Raw genomic sequence first — 18,500 nt, forward strand, 5'->3', positions numbered from 1 at the left:
TTGGTAGTTCCATTTTTATTGTGCAACGCTTTTTTTTTAAATATTTTTAGCGTTTATCACTTGTTTTTCAATTAACATAAAAAGCTAATTCAACGTTCACTTGCGAGAAAAAAAGTTGCACTCATTTCGCCGTGGTCCTCGTGTTCATTGTTACTACATTTTTTTTAGGAGTGTGTGTGTGCCTTGTTTTATACGTTGTTTCGCTAATGATGAAATACGAAGTCAAACAGATAAAAAACAGAAGTTGAGATCAGAGCGAGAGCGAAACGGCCACTTGAAGTGGAAATTGAAGCGAAAAATTATATATTGCGATGGTGGATCTTAAATATTAAATCATTTGAAAATGGCTTTTCTTGAAAACGAGCAAAATGTTTGAACAGCACTTACTTCTATGTGTTCTTTGTATTTGCAAGTGTATTTTTTTCCCTTCGCCGGTTTAAACGAGCAAGTCATTATAATTATTTGAAAATTATGCAAGAAATTAAGAAGAGAGAAGAAATGTTACGCATTCAAAATTATTTTACTTCTATTTTTTTTTCTCTTCTTTGTTCACCTCTTAATCGTTTTGGCCGTTTGTGAAACGAAACAAAAACCGAATTTTATTCGTCATAATTGGAGAATATAAAACTGAGAATTTTTTGAGAGTTCAGAATTCAGGTGGCTATTTGAATTGCATACATCCTTCTTTTAAAAAAAACAGTGATTTAAACACCCTAAAAAATCGATCACATGAATTTGAATAATTTCTTAAATTCTAATGCGAATTCAGCGTGAAAAATGTACGTATGTTAATATGACAGTCGGAGATTTACTGGCCGGAAGCATAAAATCATGCAAACATTTGTCCATGAACTTTTTTTGAATCGATATCGAGTGTATAGTGTGTGTATGTGATTATGTGACGCAAAAGCAGATATCCAGTTGATGGCAAAACTATGGCAAAGACAGTTCCAAAAAATGATAAGCAAATGTTTGTGAAGCAAAAAAACGACGTTTTTGATAAATTTAAAGATGATTTTGTTTTAATTTCCTTTTGAATGGCGCTTTCGTTTGTTTACAAAGACTTCATTTTCCAAGTATTTGCGAAACGGCCCACATAAAATATTCATTTTTAATCTAATAACCCGTTTTTTTTGTCGATTTTTTCTCGTTCCATACTCAAACCGAAAATACATAAATTGGATGGTGTGTTACACGAAATCGTTTATTTTTTATGCCAGCGACAAGCTTTTCAGAGACAAGGTTTTCACATACATGAAGACGAAAAAAAATGAGCTGAAGAGCTCCAACCCAAAATATATATATTCAATTTAGAACGAAAATTATATTGTTTCGAAACAAGCAAATAAACATCAAACTATCGAGATAGAATGAGAGCGAAAAAAAACCAACAACGAATAAAATAAAAAGAGAAAGGAGAAAAAAAGTAACGTTATACAATAGTTGATTTCGTGTGCTGGCTTCCGTTCGTTTCATTATTTTCGCATTTGTTTGAATACATACAAGAGAGAAAAAAAAATCGAGAAAAAAATGTATTTAACGAAAAGTGCATGTTACTAGAAAATCAACCATAGAAAGTGTAGAACACATTTTACTCTCTAACACACATTACGCTTGAAATTGGTTGGATGAACAGCACAAAACCAAATAATACCAATGAAGAAACATTTTAATGATGGCAACGAACAGAAAACAAAATAACAAATGAACAAACAAAAAAATCAAAAGTAAAAAAGATTGATGCCTGGTCCCAAATCACACAAGTAATTTTCAATTTCATTTGCAATCGCACGTGTTCTCTTCAAATTCAAAAGTAGCTCAACATTTCAGTTTTTTTTCTTCGTTGTAGTCATTTCCGATTTTGATATGGGAAATTGCACGAGTGTGTTTTCCATTCCATTTCCGTATCGCAACTCAAAGTGCATTTCGACGAACGACAATGGAACACATACAAGTCACCATGACATCTCTCTTTCACACAACACAACAGCGGATAGTCGTCACATTTGCACCAATCGTTTCATATGGAAAATGGTATCCAACATGCTGTTCGTTTCGCACAAATCGTAATTTCCCCACACATTATGGTGCTCTCATTCTGACAATTTGAACGATGAAAAGCGCGAAAGTTAGAAGAGTCGAACTGTATAAAATTGATCATTTGAAGCAAAAACATTTAAATGTACTGGTAGAAGGGAGACGGCATGCGGTTCAATGTTTATATTGGCATACGGTGAAATGCACACTTTTAGGGTAATCGGAAAAGGACTTTTATCAGCTCTTTTACCATTCTCAAGTTTTCAGCAGAGACTCCGAAATCATTTCATGTTTAATTGATATTCAAATTCCAATTTTTAACAATAGCTTCTGCCCAGGAGTCCGAGGAGTCGGATTAAGCTCACCCGGATCACTTTTTTTTCCTAATCAATTTATTTTTGGGAGATCTAATTACCCTCGTACAGTTTCGATTTTTTTTTTTTTGGAATTGTTCCTCCCGTCCCCGGTATCGCTACCGTGAGAGGCTATCTTTGTAACTTCAACAATTTAGCTAAAGTGTCAATGGTATAAAAATTGCAATTGTTCATTTTCTACCATGAATCATTGCGCTGATTTTCAGAGCTGAGTCAAATGTCACAATTTATGTCTACTTGCTAACAAAGAACTAAGGATAATGTATTTTTGAATGGAATGCGAAAGGTCTATTTTCAATTTAAAAGTTTTTTATTATTCCAACTCAATTCTATTGTTTGAGTGAAATTCGCAAAGAAAATCATTTGTCTTTTTTTACCTGCTTATACTGCGGCAGTATGTGTGAGCTTTGCTCGTGTCACCATGTCTAGAATCGAATATTCAAGCATTTCAAAGCCAATATGATTACGAACTTTTCAATCGAAAAAAAAATTAAAATATTAAAAGAAAAAGGGTTAAAGTTGCGACCGGAAATCATTTGAGAGAAGAGATACTTTTTGTTTTTCAAATAAATTATCAAGGGACATTCGGAAAAATGTTTACCCTAATCATTGTCGAGTGAAAATATTGTTGTCACATTCCAGCCTTTCGACAGTGTTATGCGGAAGTGATTTTCCCACTTTATCAACAGTTCCAAGCAAACGTCACATGTGTGTCAGAGGAGTTCAGCTATATGTTTCAAATACAAAGAAATTACTCTAAAAAGCCCATTTTTATTTGAAAGACTTTCAAATTTTTGCCGTGTTAAAAAGTGATATTGGAAAATATTCGATGAAATCAAAAGATTACAAGTTTTGTCTAAAAAAAATCCACATTTTTCCAAGCAAAATGCTCAAATGAATGCAGAGACTTAGAAAAAGAGAGATATAGTCGAAATGAAGTCATTCGATAGGAAACAGCATGGCAAAGAAAAACAGAAGAAGGAGACAACCGTTATACATATTGGTATATGCCATCAATTGGATTGAAAAGGATGCCAAATGTGCACATGGTGTTTGTGTGCGATTCAAAGTTTGTGAGACAACAAGACTCTGTCTATTTCAGTCGAACCATCATTGTTGTTAGGATTATTGTACATGTGCTATTCCCTCTACGTGCACATGCGATGAAAAAGCACACATGCCGCTTCACAGGATGATGCGAAACTCAAACCATCTCCCATCAAATAACATAAAGTCTTCCATTTATGCCGGCACTTGGTGCAATTTGTTAATTTTATCAAAAGTGTGTGTATTTTTTAATGAATAAGAAAGAATAAAGGATTTTGAGCTTTTCAAATGAATTTAATCGTTTTTTTTTAATTATTATTGACGGTTTCCAAAAGAAACGTTAGAACCATGTTACGAAAGAATTGAATATACATGCATTGAGTACGAATGCAGTCACAAATTTAAAATGAATGCAGGTAAATATTCTCATTCAAATGATAATCATATACTTATGTCACAATTACATCAAAATTGTATTATATTCCCCTTATTTGTCGAATGAAAAACATACGCGCTTGTTCAATGCGCACCCTGTGCGCATACCAAAAGCTGTGGTTCTTCTCCGTTTGTATGAAGTGGCAAGGATAACGGCGGCGACGACAACGGCGGCAACAGTAGCAGCAGCAACCACCAAACGATGACGACAACAACGGCTTTAAACACACTTCGTACCACTAAATACACAAAACATACACTTCTCTGTGCGGCGGCTCTCTCTTTCGTTCGTATGTTCCACGTTTCTATTTAAACAAAATACGAACGAACGAACAACAAAAAAAACAACAACAACGACAACAACAACACACACAGAGAAATCAGTATGTTTTTTTACTGTTCCACTGTTCAGTTTGTTCGTCGCTATTTGGGGTGGCATGGCATCGTGTCGAATATCCATCCATTCACAATCTCAGTATCGTTACTTCCTTTGAGTGGAGTGCAACGATTATATTATTATTTATTTTTTACATTTATTAGAATAATACCTCTAACAATATTTACTAATAAGACCAAAATAAATGCAACGCATTTTCTAACAATTACCTTATTCCGATTTGTCGTCATTGTCATCGTTGTCGTGTGATCGTATTTTAAACCAAAAAAAGAAGAAAAGAAAATATTTTGTTGTTTTTCGTTCGGTTTTTCGCTAGTAATTTTCTTCAGTTTCATAATGATAAAGTAAAATTTTCCGTTACTTGTGTTTCGATTGCTTTTAAGTTGATCGGTTTGATGGTCGTGTCTCTGTTGTTTGTCTAAAGTAAATGTTTGATGTTCTTTTTTTTTACCAATAAAATCAATTTAAACTAATAAACAATTAAACAAATAAACTTGAACATAAAAATGTAAACGATCATTGTAAACAAAAGCGAATTTCATAGGAAATTTTATGGCGAATTTTCGCTAAATACTATCAAACGCTCATAAAAATAAACAACAAATAAACAGAAAAGAAAAACATTTTAAATGTGCAAAAAACAGCAGCTAAAAATTAAAGTTCTTGTCAATTCGATGCTTTGATTGAGTTTCACAGTTTTTGGTTCAAACGATTGTTTCTTCTTTATTTCAACCTTATTTTGACGGTTAAGTGTTAGAAAATTGGTGTATAAATGTTGTGGTGTGGAATTCTGTAAACAAAAACTTTAGAACTTTAATATTTGAATGATCGCTAAATATCAAATTGAACATTAATTGTAAAGACATTGAATTAACTGTAACTCAAAGTAATGGCACAAGAGAAGAAACAAAAATTGGTAAATTTCTGTTGAGCTTATTTCCCATAGTGGAATGATCGTTGTCACAAATATGTCGATTAGTCAAAAATTCATTTTCTTTTCAAAGTCAACCAAATGTAATAAAAAAGCGTTAAATTCCTTTAATTCACCATCAAATTCATTTTCGTCGTCCAACATGCCGCTTACACTGTGTGAATATCACTGAAATGATAAAAGACTTCAATGAGCGAGCAATGCCATGGTGTCGACGATTTTTAATAGTCGGTCTCGACTTACAAGCCTGTGCATTTTTATTTGAGCAAATTTGTCACAACGAGCAAAGCGTTGTCATTTTCGTCTCAAAAATCACAAGCAAATAAATCACAATTAACCGTTTCAATGACATTCAATTGTTTCAATTTATAGACCGTTGTTGTTTTTGTTGTTGCCGACTTGTTTTTTCGCCACTTATTTAATTTGGCACGTTGCGTAAAATATATAACATTCATTTTCTTTATCATTTGTAATGCCATTTCAATAAAAACGAACATTTTCGTTCGTTGAAATGAAGAAATAAAAAGCGGTTCAATGCTGATGAAGATCGAAGTAAGCGAGAGAAAATTCAATCAACAAAATTGCGACTGTCTTGGATCAAGATTTTCTGACTGGGCTGATAACGCAACAGCCATACATCAGACGCAAACAACAGCCAACCAAAAAAAAAAAAAATGAGCGAAAAAAATGTTGTGCTGGGGGGTGGTTGCTGCTGAGCAGTAAAGCCAGACGATTCACGAATCAAGATTTCGATAAATGAATATATGGGCGATAAGTATCTTGAAGAGGCAGCGGGAGACCGACGACTGCTTCCATATCGACGTGTCAAGATGTAAATAAAATTATTAATCTTTTTTTTCTTTCGTAAATTATATTGTGCGGTGTCGAAATCAATGTTGGCATTTTCATTTTCGGTGGTTATGGTGATGGTGGTGGCGATGGTATGCATACACAAAGTCATATGAATGCCATTCGATTATGTATATGTATATCATTCACAACCCACAAAACCGTGTGCTCGAACGAAAATGAATGAAATTCCAAACAAACATCGACACTCACAGCTGAGCCACAAAATACCACCGCCGTGGTGAGAAACCACACACACAAACACACATACACTACGCCGAATAACGGGACCAATCGGTTTTATTGGCATTTTGATTAAGAAAATTGTGAAAAGCAAAGATTTCAAGACGAATTCATGCAAAATACATTTCAATTCTGGGACTATACATGTATCGGAGGCGCGAAAATATGCTCACAAAATAAATTCAAGTTAAGAGGTGCAGTAAATTCATTAATCTTCGTCTAATATCGAAAAAGTAATAACCTAAATATCGAGAACGAGAGAGGTAGAGAGGAAGTGAAAAAATGGTAAAAAAAGATGCACAGGGCGAATAAGTAAAATGCGAAGAAATGTTTGAATTTATCAAAGAAATCCCTTGATTATCGATGCCCTTTTTTCGCTCTCGCAACACAGATGTTATTGTGCTTAACTCACTCAATTGAATTCACATTTTAAATGGGTTTTTCTCTTCGCTCAATCAATCATCTCTTGAAAACGGCATTGTCTTTTTTTCTCTTCTCATTCCCGTTGTCAGCGACGAACTCACCAATTGTAATAATTGAATGTAAACAAGCGATAAAGTGACCGAATAAAATCACATTCATTTTGACATTACATAATATTCAACTGAATCGAAAAATGTTCGATCTATTTCGTTCGAACGCATGCAAATTAAATTTTTTTTTAAATATTTGCGTACATAGTCTTCAAGCAAATTATATTATTTGTGTGGTCTTTTTAAAAATCAATTTGAACGAATGATGCCATCGTTCGTGCCATTATGTTCTCACATTTTGACACATGAACATACCAATTGTGCGGATAATTCGAAATTAAAATTCCATTGAAAATCATCATCGACCAGCACAGCACAGCACACACACGCACGCACACGTTTCAATGTGGAAGTGTATTTTATTTTCGACATTCGGAAGAAATTTGTATACTGCACGAGCACATCGAATAAACAGCTTAATTACACGTAATTTTCCATACAAAATGCAATAACAAACTCAAAATTCAATATTATGGCGTTGAATATATGTTGATAAATTCAAGCACACTTTGAAGTGCATCGAAAACATTGTATTTACATATGAGATTGTTATTACACCGTGTGTGTATATTGCAATGCATTGAACCATTGCTTTTAGACCATTGTCATCTCTCGTAATCGGTGACTATAGCTGAATCTCCCCAAAAAAGCCATCTCCCTTTCTATCTCGTTCCTCGTTCGCCTCTTTTCTAATTTCTATTTCAAAAGCTGTCCTTCCAAAATGTTGATGCTGAGCGGAAAATCACAATCAACGAATTAAACAAGAGGTAAAATCATTATCAAAATATGTATACACACACACACACACACATACTAGATAAAATAGAACAGCAATGGACAACACTTTCAACAGCAACAACAAACGCACCAAAAACCTCTACTTTTGCTGTTCATCGAGCACTCTCGTACAACATATTTTTGCTAAACAGCAACAGCAACGACAGCAACGGTACAAACCAACGAGATGACATGAAAATTTCCAAAATTTATTCCAATTGGCCAAAATATTTATATTTAAATTGTTCGTTTCATTCTCGTAAAATGCATAATATAAAGGTGGATAACATAATATTTTGTGCATTTATTTGTGAAAATCTCTTCACACTCTTTTGGTTTGGTCGATGTATGGTGTATGAGGGTGAGAGAGAGAGAGAGATTGTGTGTTTTGCTGCTGGTGGACGAATGGATCGTGACATAGCCACAATTCATTCGATGCTCTTTGCTCGCACATCTCTCTTATTTCATGTGTACCTCGACTGCCATCGACTACCATCCTCCTCCTCCGTGTACTGTGTTGTCGTTGCCTCCGTCGTCACCAATTTGTGAGGGACTTTGAAAATATTTGTCGGGAGAATTTCGAAATTATAATAAATACACGTCTGTTTTTAATAAATAAAACGATCGTTGCGATAATATTATATGGTGCTGATGTTGTTCGAGGTTATTCAAGTGGTCAAATTGTGGAAAGCCACTAAAACCGGCTACCATAATAAACAACATTTTACAAACACCCACCGATGAACGCAACAAATATATAAACGACCAAATGAATTCAACATTTTAACATGGTAGCTACATCGACGAGAGACACACCGAGAGAACCAGCGCAAATGTAGTTAAGTTTGCTTCAAAAGTGCATACACTTTACAAAGTCACTGTCTCGACTCGTGTCGCTTAGTTGAAACGATATCATCATTTATTGAGTGTGAACGTTTGGCAAATATATACGACAAATTCGATTAGCACAATTTTTGACTCTCGAAACTTGCTCATTCACACCCACGGCAGAGATATTTAATATGAGAATAGAATGAAACAAAACCGTTCACTGGAATGATCGGCTCATTTCTCTCATTTTTCACATCCATAATTTTTGATTTGATTTGTGAAAAGAATCTGTTAAGCAGAGCGCCAGCTATATTTACTGCACGTAATCAATGCTCGACGATTTTTTTTTCGGTCACTGGCTGAAACGTAACTTACGGATGTAAAATTTTGCAAAACTGATCGTACGAATAATTGACCATCAAATGCTGTAGCATATTTATGCTGGCAACGTATTGGCGGCGGTCAGTGTGCGAGAGAGCATTTACTATAAATCTAAAATTAGATACACATGCACAGAGAGATAGAAAAAGAGAGGAAAGCGAACAGCCGTATTTTGCATACGGGTGCGTTTGCACACAAACATTGAAGAGAGCGAGACATTGTCCACGGTCGAAAACATGACACACACACACATACATTCTGTAATAATAATAACAACGGTTATAGTAATTTAATATTTACATTTTTGAGGTAAGGCTCAACATCAAATTGTGTATGAAAAACGAGGAGCCGTTCGATTGGTCAAATATTTATGTTAACATTTCAGACAGTTGATAATTATATTTATAAATATTTTGAATCGTTCATCGAATGAGAAACATCATGTATTTAACATCTTTTGTTTTGTGTCGGTTGTTTGTTACTCAGTTGCGATTTTGAAAAAGTTCGAGAAAGAGTCAATGAAAGCCATGTATAAGGTCTTAAAAAAAATTGAAAATGCACTCAAATCCGAAAAAAGAGCTTTCGCTAGAATTAAATTGACGAAAAATATCTTTCAAAGCGAGCAAGCAATCTCTCAAATGGCAAGAATTCCGCTTAACACTGTCTTAAAAGTGCACAATGTATTGCCGACGGTATAAGAGTTTGCGATCACAATCACATTCGCTCGTTTTTTGTCCGTAATAGCTGCACCTCCTTTTGCCTTCACTGTCGGTAGCAAAGCCGTTCCAAAATATATGTTACAAAATCACATTTTTCGAATTGTCACCGAAATTTTGACGCAACAATACAACAAATAATATGTTTGCCCATTTACCATTTGATGTCGTTTACTATATATCCACTTGTGCAATGGCAACCAAATGAATGATGGCATTTTCAACTGTAAAATATTTAAATGCTTAGTTTCACAACGGAAATATTTTGAATGCAATTTGTGCTATGGTGGCCAGCTCGTCGCTCTGCATATGCATCGATGTTTGTTTTGTATCGTGGATATAATTCAATAGCTATTTGCAACAAAAACTCTTCTAATATGGTGATATTCCATTTGGTGAGAAAAGCCGATATATTTATCAAATTGTCGGTGAATTTTGATTGCAATGTGTGCAAATAGCATTAGAATAGCGACGATTTTTGGTCAATTATTCACACATTTTTCGATCAAATCAGATGATGTGTGTATTTCTCATGTTTGATGATTTTATCAATCGATTTCTGCAATCACAAACACGTAATCATTAATGCTACGTAATTTGATTAACTTTTATCCGAATGTAGATGTGTAGCGAGAGCGGTGAAGAAAAATTGTGAAACAAATATACAAATTGTATACGTCAAAGTTTTGAATGTTTTTTTTTCAGTGACCGGTTCGCGCATATTTCTATGCCTGATAGCTATGCTAAGCATAGCGGAGACGCAAGCCGCAACGCACCCGTCGCCATTCGATTCGAGCTATATTGTATGCGCACGGTCGTCTGCATAAACGAACATGTGCATTGTTCATATAGAGTGAACGGCGATGCGTCGGTTGCGTTTGCGGCTATGCTTGGCATATCTATGCTACCTAGCGTATTTAGGCAAACATAGAAATATGCGCGAACCGGTCACTGTTTTTTTTTTAAATTAAAGTTAATGCGTGTCAATTTGAAATGAATGCTATACGCTTAAAAAAGTCATTTTTCACACGCTCTTGATCATCAAAATACAAAGTTGAACGTAAATTAAACCGTAAATCTCGTTCTGGAATGTGATCATTCATATTTCATGACCCACATCTGTGTTATTATCGAGATAAAAAAAAATCTAATGACGTCACTCTTTCACGGTGATTGTTGTACAGTTGATCTCTTTCATTGATTGTACGGTTTTCTTTTGGATTCTCTTTGATGATAAGACAAATACCGACGATCTTTAAGATAAGATTACGAATAAATGTCACTAGACTCACGAAACACACGTAATCATTGTGAACACAAATCTGCACGTTCATCAACCAAAACAAAAACAACCACACATAGTTCGCACAGTTCAAATGAGTCAATTTAAAATATTGCGGAAAATTGAAATTTGCATTAATAAGCGTGAATTGAAGTAAATATTAAGCGAAATGAGTTTGAGTGAAGGAAGTTTAAAGTGGGAGAATGTTTACAGTTGGTTAATTTTGCAATCAAAGCTCAGAGTGATATATTTTTTTTCATTATTTAGGCCAGATCAAAGTGAGCGCAAAACCGAATATTTAATTTTAAAACCAAAATGAACATCCGACCAAAATGCAATTTTAATTTTAAACACGATTAAAAGAGCGAGACATTTTTTTTTTTCAATTCAAACTGTTTGATAAAAGTGACACAGTCTTTAAACTGCATCACGTAGTAATGAGAATCTCAAACATCCCGACCGAAAATTGAAATAAATAACAAGCGTTTCCAACGAGAAAAACAGAAGTGTTAGTCGGCGGGGAAACTGTATTAAATGGACAACAAAAAAAGTGTTGAGTGAATAGTTTCATCAAAAATTGAATAACCATCAAAATCCATACACAAGCACTGAAAAGGTTTCGTCCTACGTTATTTACAGCAACTCATTTTTTTTTGTTCATCTTGTTATTTAAACACACTAAATCATAAAGGTACGAGCTTGTCCAGATAATCATTGTCATCTTTGTTGGGCATTGCTGTTGGTGTTGGTGTTGGTGCTACATCAAAACCAAAAGCAACACAACGAATGAAATGAGACCACCAACGAAACAACAATTGAAACTTATGTGTAAATGCTACTTTTTGGCCGGTTTTTAAACGGCGTGTGTTGACTCTCAAACGAGTTTGCTACTACCACCGGTCTTTTTTCTCCCTAGTTTTCTCGACTCCGTTTTTCTTCCGTCTTCGATGATTGTAGTTTGCACACCACAAAGCGTCCATATGCTTGACCGGTACGGTGATATTCTCATTTCTACTTTACCGTCGTCATTTTCTTGGTTTCTCTTTCGCTCTCTCAATTTCGATTCCATTTCAACACGTCAGCGAGTTTCAACAATCGTGTAAACACATAATTTTTTCGGCTGCAGAAGAGGAAATTCTAAGCCCCCAAAAAATTGTTACCGACAAAACAATAGCATCGTCATGGCCATCCGAATGACGAACATTACCCAAGGCAGCTCGAGCTAGTCAGTTTAACCACACTTTTCACTACAGAATTTGGTTTACATCACATAAACACAATCGGAGATGCATGAAATATCAAAATATATGTGCCATTTGAAGCGATAAACGAAGAGAAAAAAATGAAATCAGTGTTCGTTCAACGAGACCTTTTTGAGGGTGTTGACGAATGTATTAGCTCATTCAATGTGGCTCATTGAAATTGAGATCAGGACATGTACACAATCAAATGAACTCGAATCAAAATCAAGCAATTGCACTATACACCAACGCTCTCTTCGAAACACGTACACATTTTATTTTTTCAAACGAAAAACTAACACTTATTTTGAAAATGAAACAAAGACGAGAAAACTTTCAATCCGTTTTGTCATCGGGAGACAATGTCATTTCAACGACGAAAGTATTTTATTAAATTACTCCAATATTTTTCTAAGGTGTTTCGTGTTTTCGTAAGTTCGTTGGAATGAAAATAATATTCGCCAGTATTTAGTGATAAAAAATTGCAAAAATGACGAAAATTGACCGATCACCATTGGATTGATCGATTTTCACGATCTCTCGTGTTATCACCACATATATATATATTTAGATATGTTTAAATTTTTATTATTCGCATTCGTTCACAGTTAATTCGAAACAAAATTCGAAACGCGTGCTTTTCCCTCATTGACTGTACGTATACATTCGTTGCGCATGAATTTGCACACATTGCCGTCGGCATTTCTAGAATGTATAATGTTTGTAGTCACAGTAAGATTTAATTCAATATTGCCTTCCATTTAAAATTCTTCTCCAATTATCTTGTTGGGTTTTTTTCTCTCTTCTAAATGATTTTTTTCTTTTTGTTGTTTTCATCAAATAATTTACACGTCCGATGAAAAATAAATCGCACGGAATGAAACAAAATAAAACTTGATTCCGATATTCACACGAAATGAGTGCACAAACAGAACGGACGGGCAAAGGGATCACAGAGCCCAAGTGTAATAGACTGAACTAGATACAAATGCCCACAATATTGTTATAATAACTATAATGATAATGATAAAATCATGCAATGATAGTAGTGTTAGTACATTATATGTGTGTTTAATAACAAAACAAAATAAACACGAGGCGAAAGCGCGAAAAACAAAGAACGAGTGAGGGAGATTTGACGATGGCAATTATAAAAAGCGACGGCGTAGCGACGGTGCACGGGTTTATTTCGATCCTTTTTTTATATCTATTAGCGCCAATGCAAAATGCAAATTTCAAATGATAACCAAATAGATGGGTTCGTGTGTGTATGTGCTTCTTTGACGAACTGACGAAATATAAACACGAATAACAAATAATTACATAGGTTTTTTCTTCTCATAAATATAATTTTTTTTCTTTTCATTCTCTCGACTTGTTGTTATGATAGCAGCATGTTGATAATGGAAGATAGAGAGAAACCAACCAGTGCCCAAAAGCCAAAACTGAAAACAGAGAAAACTTACGAAACCGCAAATACTAAAAATGTGTATTTATAGAAAAGAGGCAGCGAAAGAACCCCGAACCCACAGCGCGGGTAGCGTATGGTTGTTGAAAACATAGCATTTTTTTGATGATGGCACAAATGACGATAGAAGAAACGAGACAAAGCAAGAACATTTGGGCCTCTCTTTTTTCTCATTCAGTTTTGAAAGTGGGAGAGAGAGAGAGAGAAAGAGCGAGAAAAAAAATTAAAATAATGTTACGGTCGCGCACGTAACAACCGTTTTCCCATTAAATAAAATATTTTAAATTATTTGCACAACCGGTACACAACTAAATACACACATTCACTTCACATAAATGCAAAGCTTGAATTTAAACCGACCATATCACGAAACAGTCGGAATTTTGAAGAAAATTCAACGAGAAAAAAAATTAACAAACCGACCAAGAAATATCGAAAAACGAAGGGGTATTCGCTTCCCTGTAATGTAATATTAACATTTTAATACTTTCTATCGTTGAGAAGAAAACATTTCTTTTTCTTGCTTTCGTAAGGCACTGTCATGATAAGGTACGACCATAAAAGTAATATAAACGATTGTGCAAGAAAAAGAAAACGTCATTTGAAAAGAAAAGCAACAAAATAATTAGAAAAAAAAGTATAGTGATATTAAAATAAGCAAAAAATACGCGTTAAATAAAAAATCGGTTAAGCGGAACCCGTAGTAACTTTTTTAATAATTTTGTCGTTTTGCGTTGCTACATTCTTGTCATTGTCATTCGACCAGAATTCATCGAACAAACCTTCCACTAAATAGCTTGGTCGGTGAAAATTTATTAGAATGAAATCAGCACAAACTATTGCCATGGCAGATAATGAAAATAAAACACGTATGTTCACAATTGATTGGTGGTGTTTTTTTTTCTCTTTTCAATGAGGTATTCTATATATGTCTCTTGTGTTGCAAATTAGTGACAATAAGCATGCAATTTTTATTTGTTTCTCATCGCACGAATATTTTTGTTGTTTACGGCTTTAATTACACAATTGAATGAAAAATACATTCAAAATGGAACGAAATCTTCATTTCCGTTGCATTCAATTTCATCGCCTTGCTGATATAATTTGAACAGGTCAATTTATAAATGTCAATGGCATGTAACTACCGACTTGATATAACAAAAATCTTGATTGATATGCACTAAATTTTAACTGTGCGTCTTCCAATGCAAATTTTTACTTTCGAATAATCAAAATAGTGCAAACCAAAAGTTTTGCAAGTCAGTTTCAATGGACCTGGAAAAAAGATCTCAACCAAAGGCACGAACGCAAAATCTCATATGACGTGTTCAACTTAAACCGAATAAATTTTGTAAATTCAAACACATTTGCAATTTTATAAATTCGAAATTAAAAAACAATTTGAATAAAATCAAAAATATTGATAATTTTGCAAAAAAGAGGCATAATTCATCGGATTGTTTTATCGATGTCGATGTAATTCGATTGTTTTGCCATAAAACAACGTACATTCAATTTTGATGTGAGATTCTCTCTCTCTCTCTCCCTCTCGTTCATGTGTTCATTCATTTGTTCGTGTGCGGTATTTGCACGACAACCATTCAACCACGAACAATACACAAATGGTCTATTAAAAACATACACATTCTGGAAAATTTTCACGTAATAATTATTATTTTCCATGAAATAAAATGAGTTTTTTTTTCGTGTAGCTCCTCTATTTTGTTGTTCTCAGTCGATTTTTTGCGATGCGATATATGTGAGACAGCGGAAAACTAAAGAGAACAAAACGAAGCAAAACAGAGAGCAACAACAAAATAATATTATTTTGTTCTCCTGTTGGAAACAATATTTACTCATAACAATATTCAATTATCTGATAACAATCTTGTGATAATTTCATTGCTGCTTGTGCTTTTTGTGTGTATGTGCTTTCTGCTTTCTTGTCGGGCTGGTTTTTTTTCATTTTGGTTGTGAGGGATTTTTTAGCCGATAGGCTGTAATACAGTTTTCATGCGATCATGTGTCGCTATCGTATTTGAAAATCAACAACAAAACCGAAAAAAGGAACAAATTCCGACAACTTTTTTTTCCATACGGAAGTGAATGTGAAGACAAAAAAAATAAACTACAAATGGTCTATGAATTGTAACATCTTTTGTTAGGCGAATGGCTTTCAGCTTTGGGGGCGGCATTTTCTTTCTCTCTCTTCCTCTCACTCTCTGTCTTTTTAAACAATATGAAAAACTTTATTTATCATATTTTAAATTGAATTAATTTGGACGGTGGCCACAAAGTTAAGTAGAGAGTAGAGGAAAAAAATGCGCTCCCATTATACACACGCACTCATTAGGCAATGTGTGTATCGAAAACGGAAGCGAGAATTGAATGAATGAGTTGGGAGTTGAACGGAAGCCGAAACAGAATCCGTGCTAATTAGTAGTTTACACAATGAATTTCACATTCGATAACGTTTTGGTCTAATACATTCGCTTCACACAAAGTGTTATTATAAGTGAATGTGTGGATTATAAAACTCTTAATAATTTTGGTTGTGATGATGATGATAGTAATTACAGTAAAAGCTGATTTGGTCGTCATCTCTTCATGGTGTCACGCGCAAACATCACCGAATGGACGTGGAAAAACGAAAATCGTGTCAAACAAAAAACACTCGATTTCAAATAAAAAAACCAGTTTCAAAAATCTATACATACATTTAACTATAACGAAAGTGGCTAAAACAATCGCAATAACAATAACACTAATATATATCGATAATTTGAAAATGGTGTTGTGTATAAAATGAAACGAGCCCATCTAACTATGATAAAAACGATCGAACTATAACGTGGCGGCACAACGAAATGAGAAACGACCCGATTGACCGGGACCAGTGCACGAAGTGAGAGTGAAACAGAATTTACCAATCGACAAATGAAATGACCGAACAATTTAGAAGATCATCAAATTTGCATCGACAACTAATCTAACTTAATGATACTATTTGTCCTTGTCACATGCTTTTGATGTCACTATCGCTACGTTTGCGTCTGTCTAATCTATATACAAATTCAATGTAAAACACAAACAATTAATGTGTGTGTGTTTCGAAAGCGTGTATTTTTAGTATTAAAATTATCACGTGCACAACACAACGGAGAAAATCCGAAATCTTTTTTCTCTTGTTTTCAACGAGAGTGAAAAAAATAGTGAAACAATAAGAATGGCCAATTTTGTAAAAGCAAACGAATCAATGTATCAACATGTTCAACAAGATACGGCCAATTTTGGTCTAGGCGGTTTTCAAGTTGCGCACATGCAACAGCCACCACCGCCACAACAACAGCAACCACCACCACATCCACTTCTTAATTGTGGTGCACACGAAAAATCAACACCGTATAATGTAGCCAATGCACATCATTCTCAAATACATCCACATTCGTTTGTACATCATCAGCAGCAACTTCATCATCATCAATTTTTGGCACGACATCATCATTTAACCGGCCATGCTGCAGCTGTCATGCACTATCATCATGATGAAAAACGAGGAAAACGCGCCGATAATGTTCCAACCGCCTATTTTCCATCCGGTATTATGCCATTAAATGCAAGTAAGTAACACATACCATATGTATTAAAGACGCGACAACAAATATCACTCAGATTGAACTTTATTGCGTACAGCCGAATTTACTTTGCTGTACGAAATATTTTGAAAATATCTCGATACATTCACGGTAACGTTTCAATGATCGCGCAATATTGCTTCAGCAAAATCATTACTTTTAAATACAATCGATTAATGAATCGAACGATAATGATAATGATGTTGTTGGGTGCCGTTTTAATCGTCACTTGGTTGACATCAAATTCATTTGCATTCTTCAAAGGATTGGATGTTTTTCTCTAGTTCATATTATCCCACGATTAAATGCATATTCAACGTATGATAATATCGTCGTGTTGAATGTTGCATATTAATACACCGTTTGTAGTGCATTTAGAAGCTTTTTTTATCAAGTCGAGCCATTTTACGATCTTGAAACATAAGTGCGGAGAATGAGGTTTCCGTTTTTTGCCTCTCTCTGTCACATAAAACTGTTCGAATAAAACTGGCATCCATAAAACTGTTCGAATCTTTTCATTAGCTAGGGGTTTTGGCGAGATGACATTTTTTTCGATGGTCAATCCTTACCCCTATGCTACACCATCTGAGACATCAAAGTCTGTGCACCTATAGTCTCGAAACAATCTGATTCACCTGTGCACACATAAAAAAGCGGTTAATCCAAGGAATTGACGCACTTTAGCCGCCAGATTTCGTGCCGATTTAAAAATCAACAAATTATTTATGTATGCATATTATTGCATTATCCGAAACAAGCGAATGAGCATCAAAATTGTAATAAAGCCAACAAAACACAGTCGAAATGAGACAACGTGAATGTGAATGAACGTGAGTAAAAAGGGGGCTGTGCGTTTATACAAAAGAGAGACAGAGAAGGTGGGACAATAATCGAGGGGGCGAGAGAATAGCATTGGTTTGATAAATACTTTTACATTCCGGCTAAGCGATGAGAATGCACGCAATGTAATATTGTTGACCACTGGTCACAATAGTGGCTAATCGACACACTCATTGTTCATTCCAACTCTAAATATAAATGTACAAATGTTTCGTATTTATTGGGATTGCACGGTTATTCGAGTGTGTGTGTGTATCACAGCCAACCCGCTGATATCATATTCGATATGCGTGTTTTGTTGTTACAAAAGTGCTTCGCTGCTCTTTTTTTCTCTCTATGTGTGTCGATTTTATTTAAATGTGCGAGGCGATAAAAATTTACTATCGATTCTATTAGCGTGTGTATATTACAAAGTTGTAGCGCACATAATCTCTATAATCGCAAATATTTAATCGGGACATCGTATATTTATAAATCGATGAA

General features: G+C 34.6%; 1 protein-coding gene across 7 annotated transcripts in view; it reads left to right on the forward strand.

Annotated features, from left to right (window-relative positions):
* Positions 1-18,500, forward strand: part of LOC116337509 (calmodulin-binding transcription activator 1) — a 198,883-nt gene that overhangs the window by 101,371 nt on the left and 79,012 nt on the right. Inside the window, exon 1 of one of the 7 annotated variants that reach the window (XM_031762128.1) lies at positions 16,719-17,162. The exons of the other annotated variants lie outside the window; for them this stretch is intronic. Coding sequence (XP_031617988.1) covers positions 16,769-17,162 — 394 coding nt within the window. The 5' untranslated portion in view covers positions 16,719-16,768. Of the gene's footprint in view, positions 1-16,718; positions 17,163-18,500 lie in introns of those variants that run through there. 7 annotated transcript variants of the gene reach the window in all.

The sequence above is a fragment of the Contarinia nasturtii genome, unplaced genomic scaffold (assembly GCF_009176525.2).
Source record: "Contarinia nasturtii isolate CC-2019 unplaced genomic scaffold, AAFC_CNas_1.1 Cnas_scaffold_285, whole genome shotgun sequence".
Taxonomy (NCBI): Eukaryota; Metazoa; Arthropoda; class Insecta; order Diptera; family Cecidomyiidae; genus Contarinia; species Contarinia nasturtii.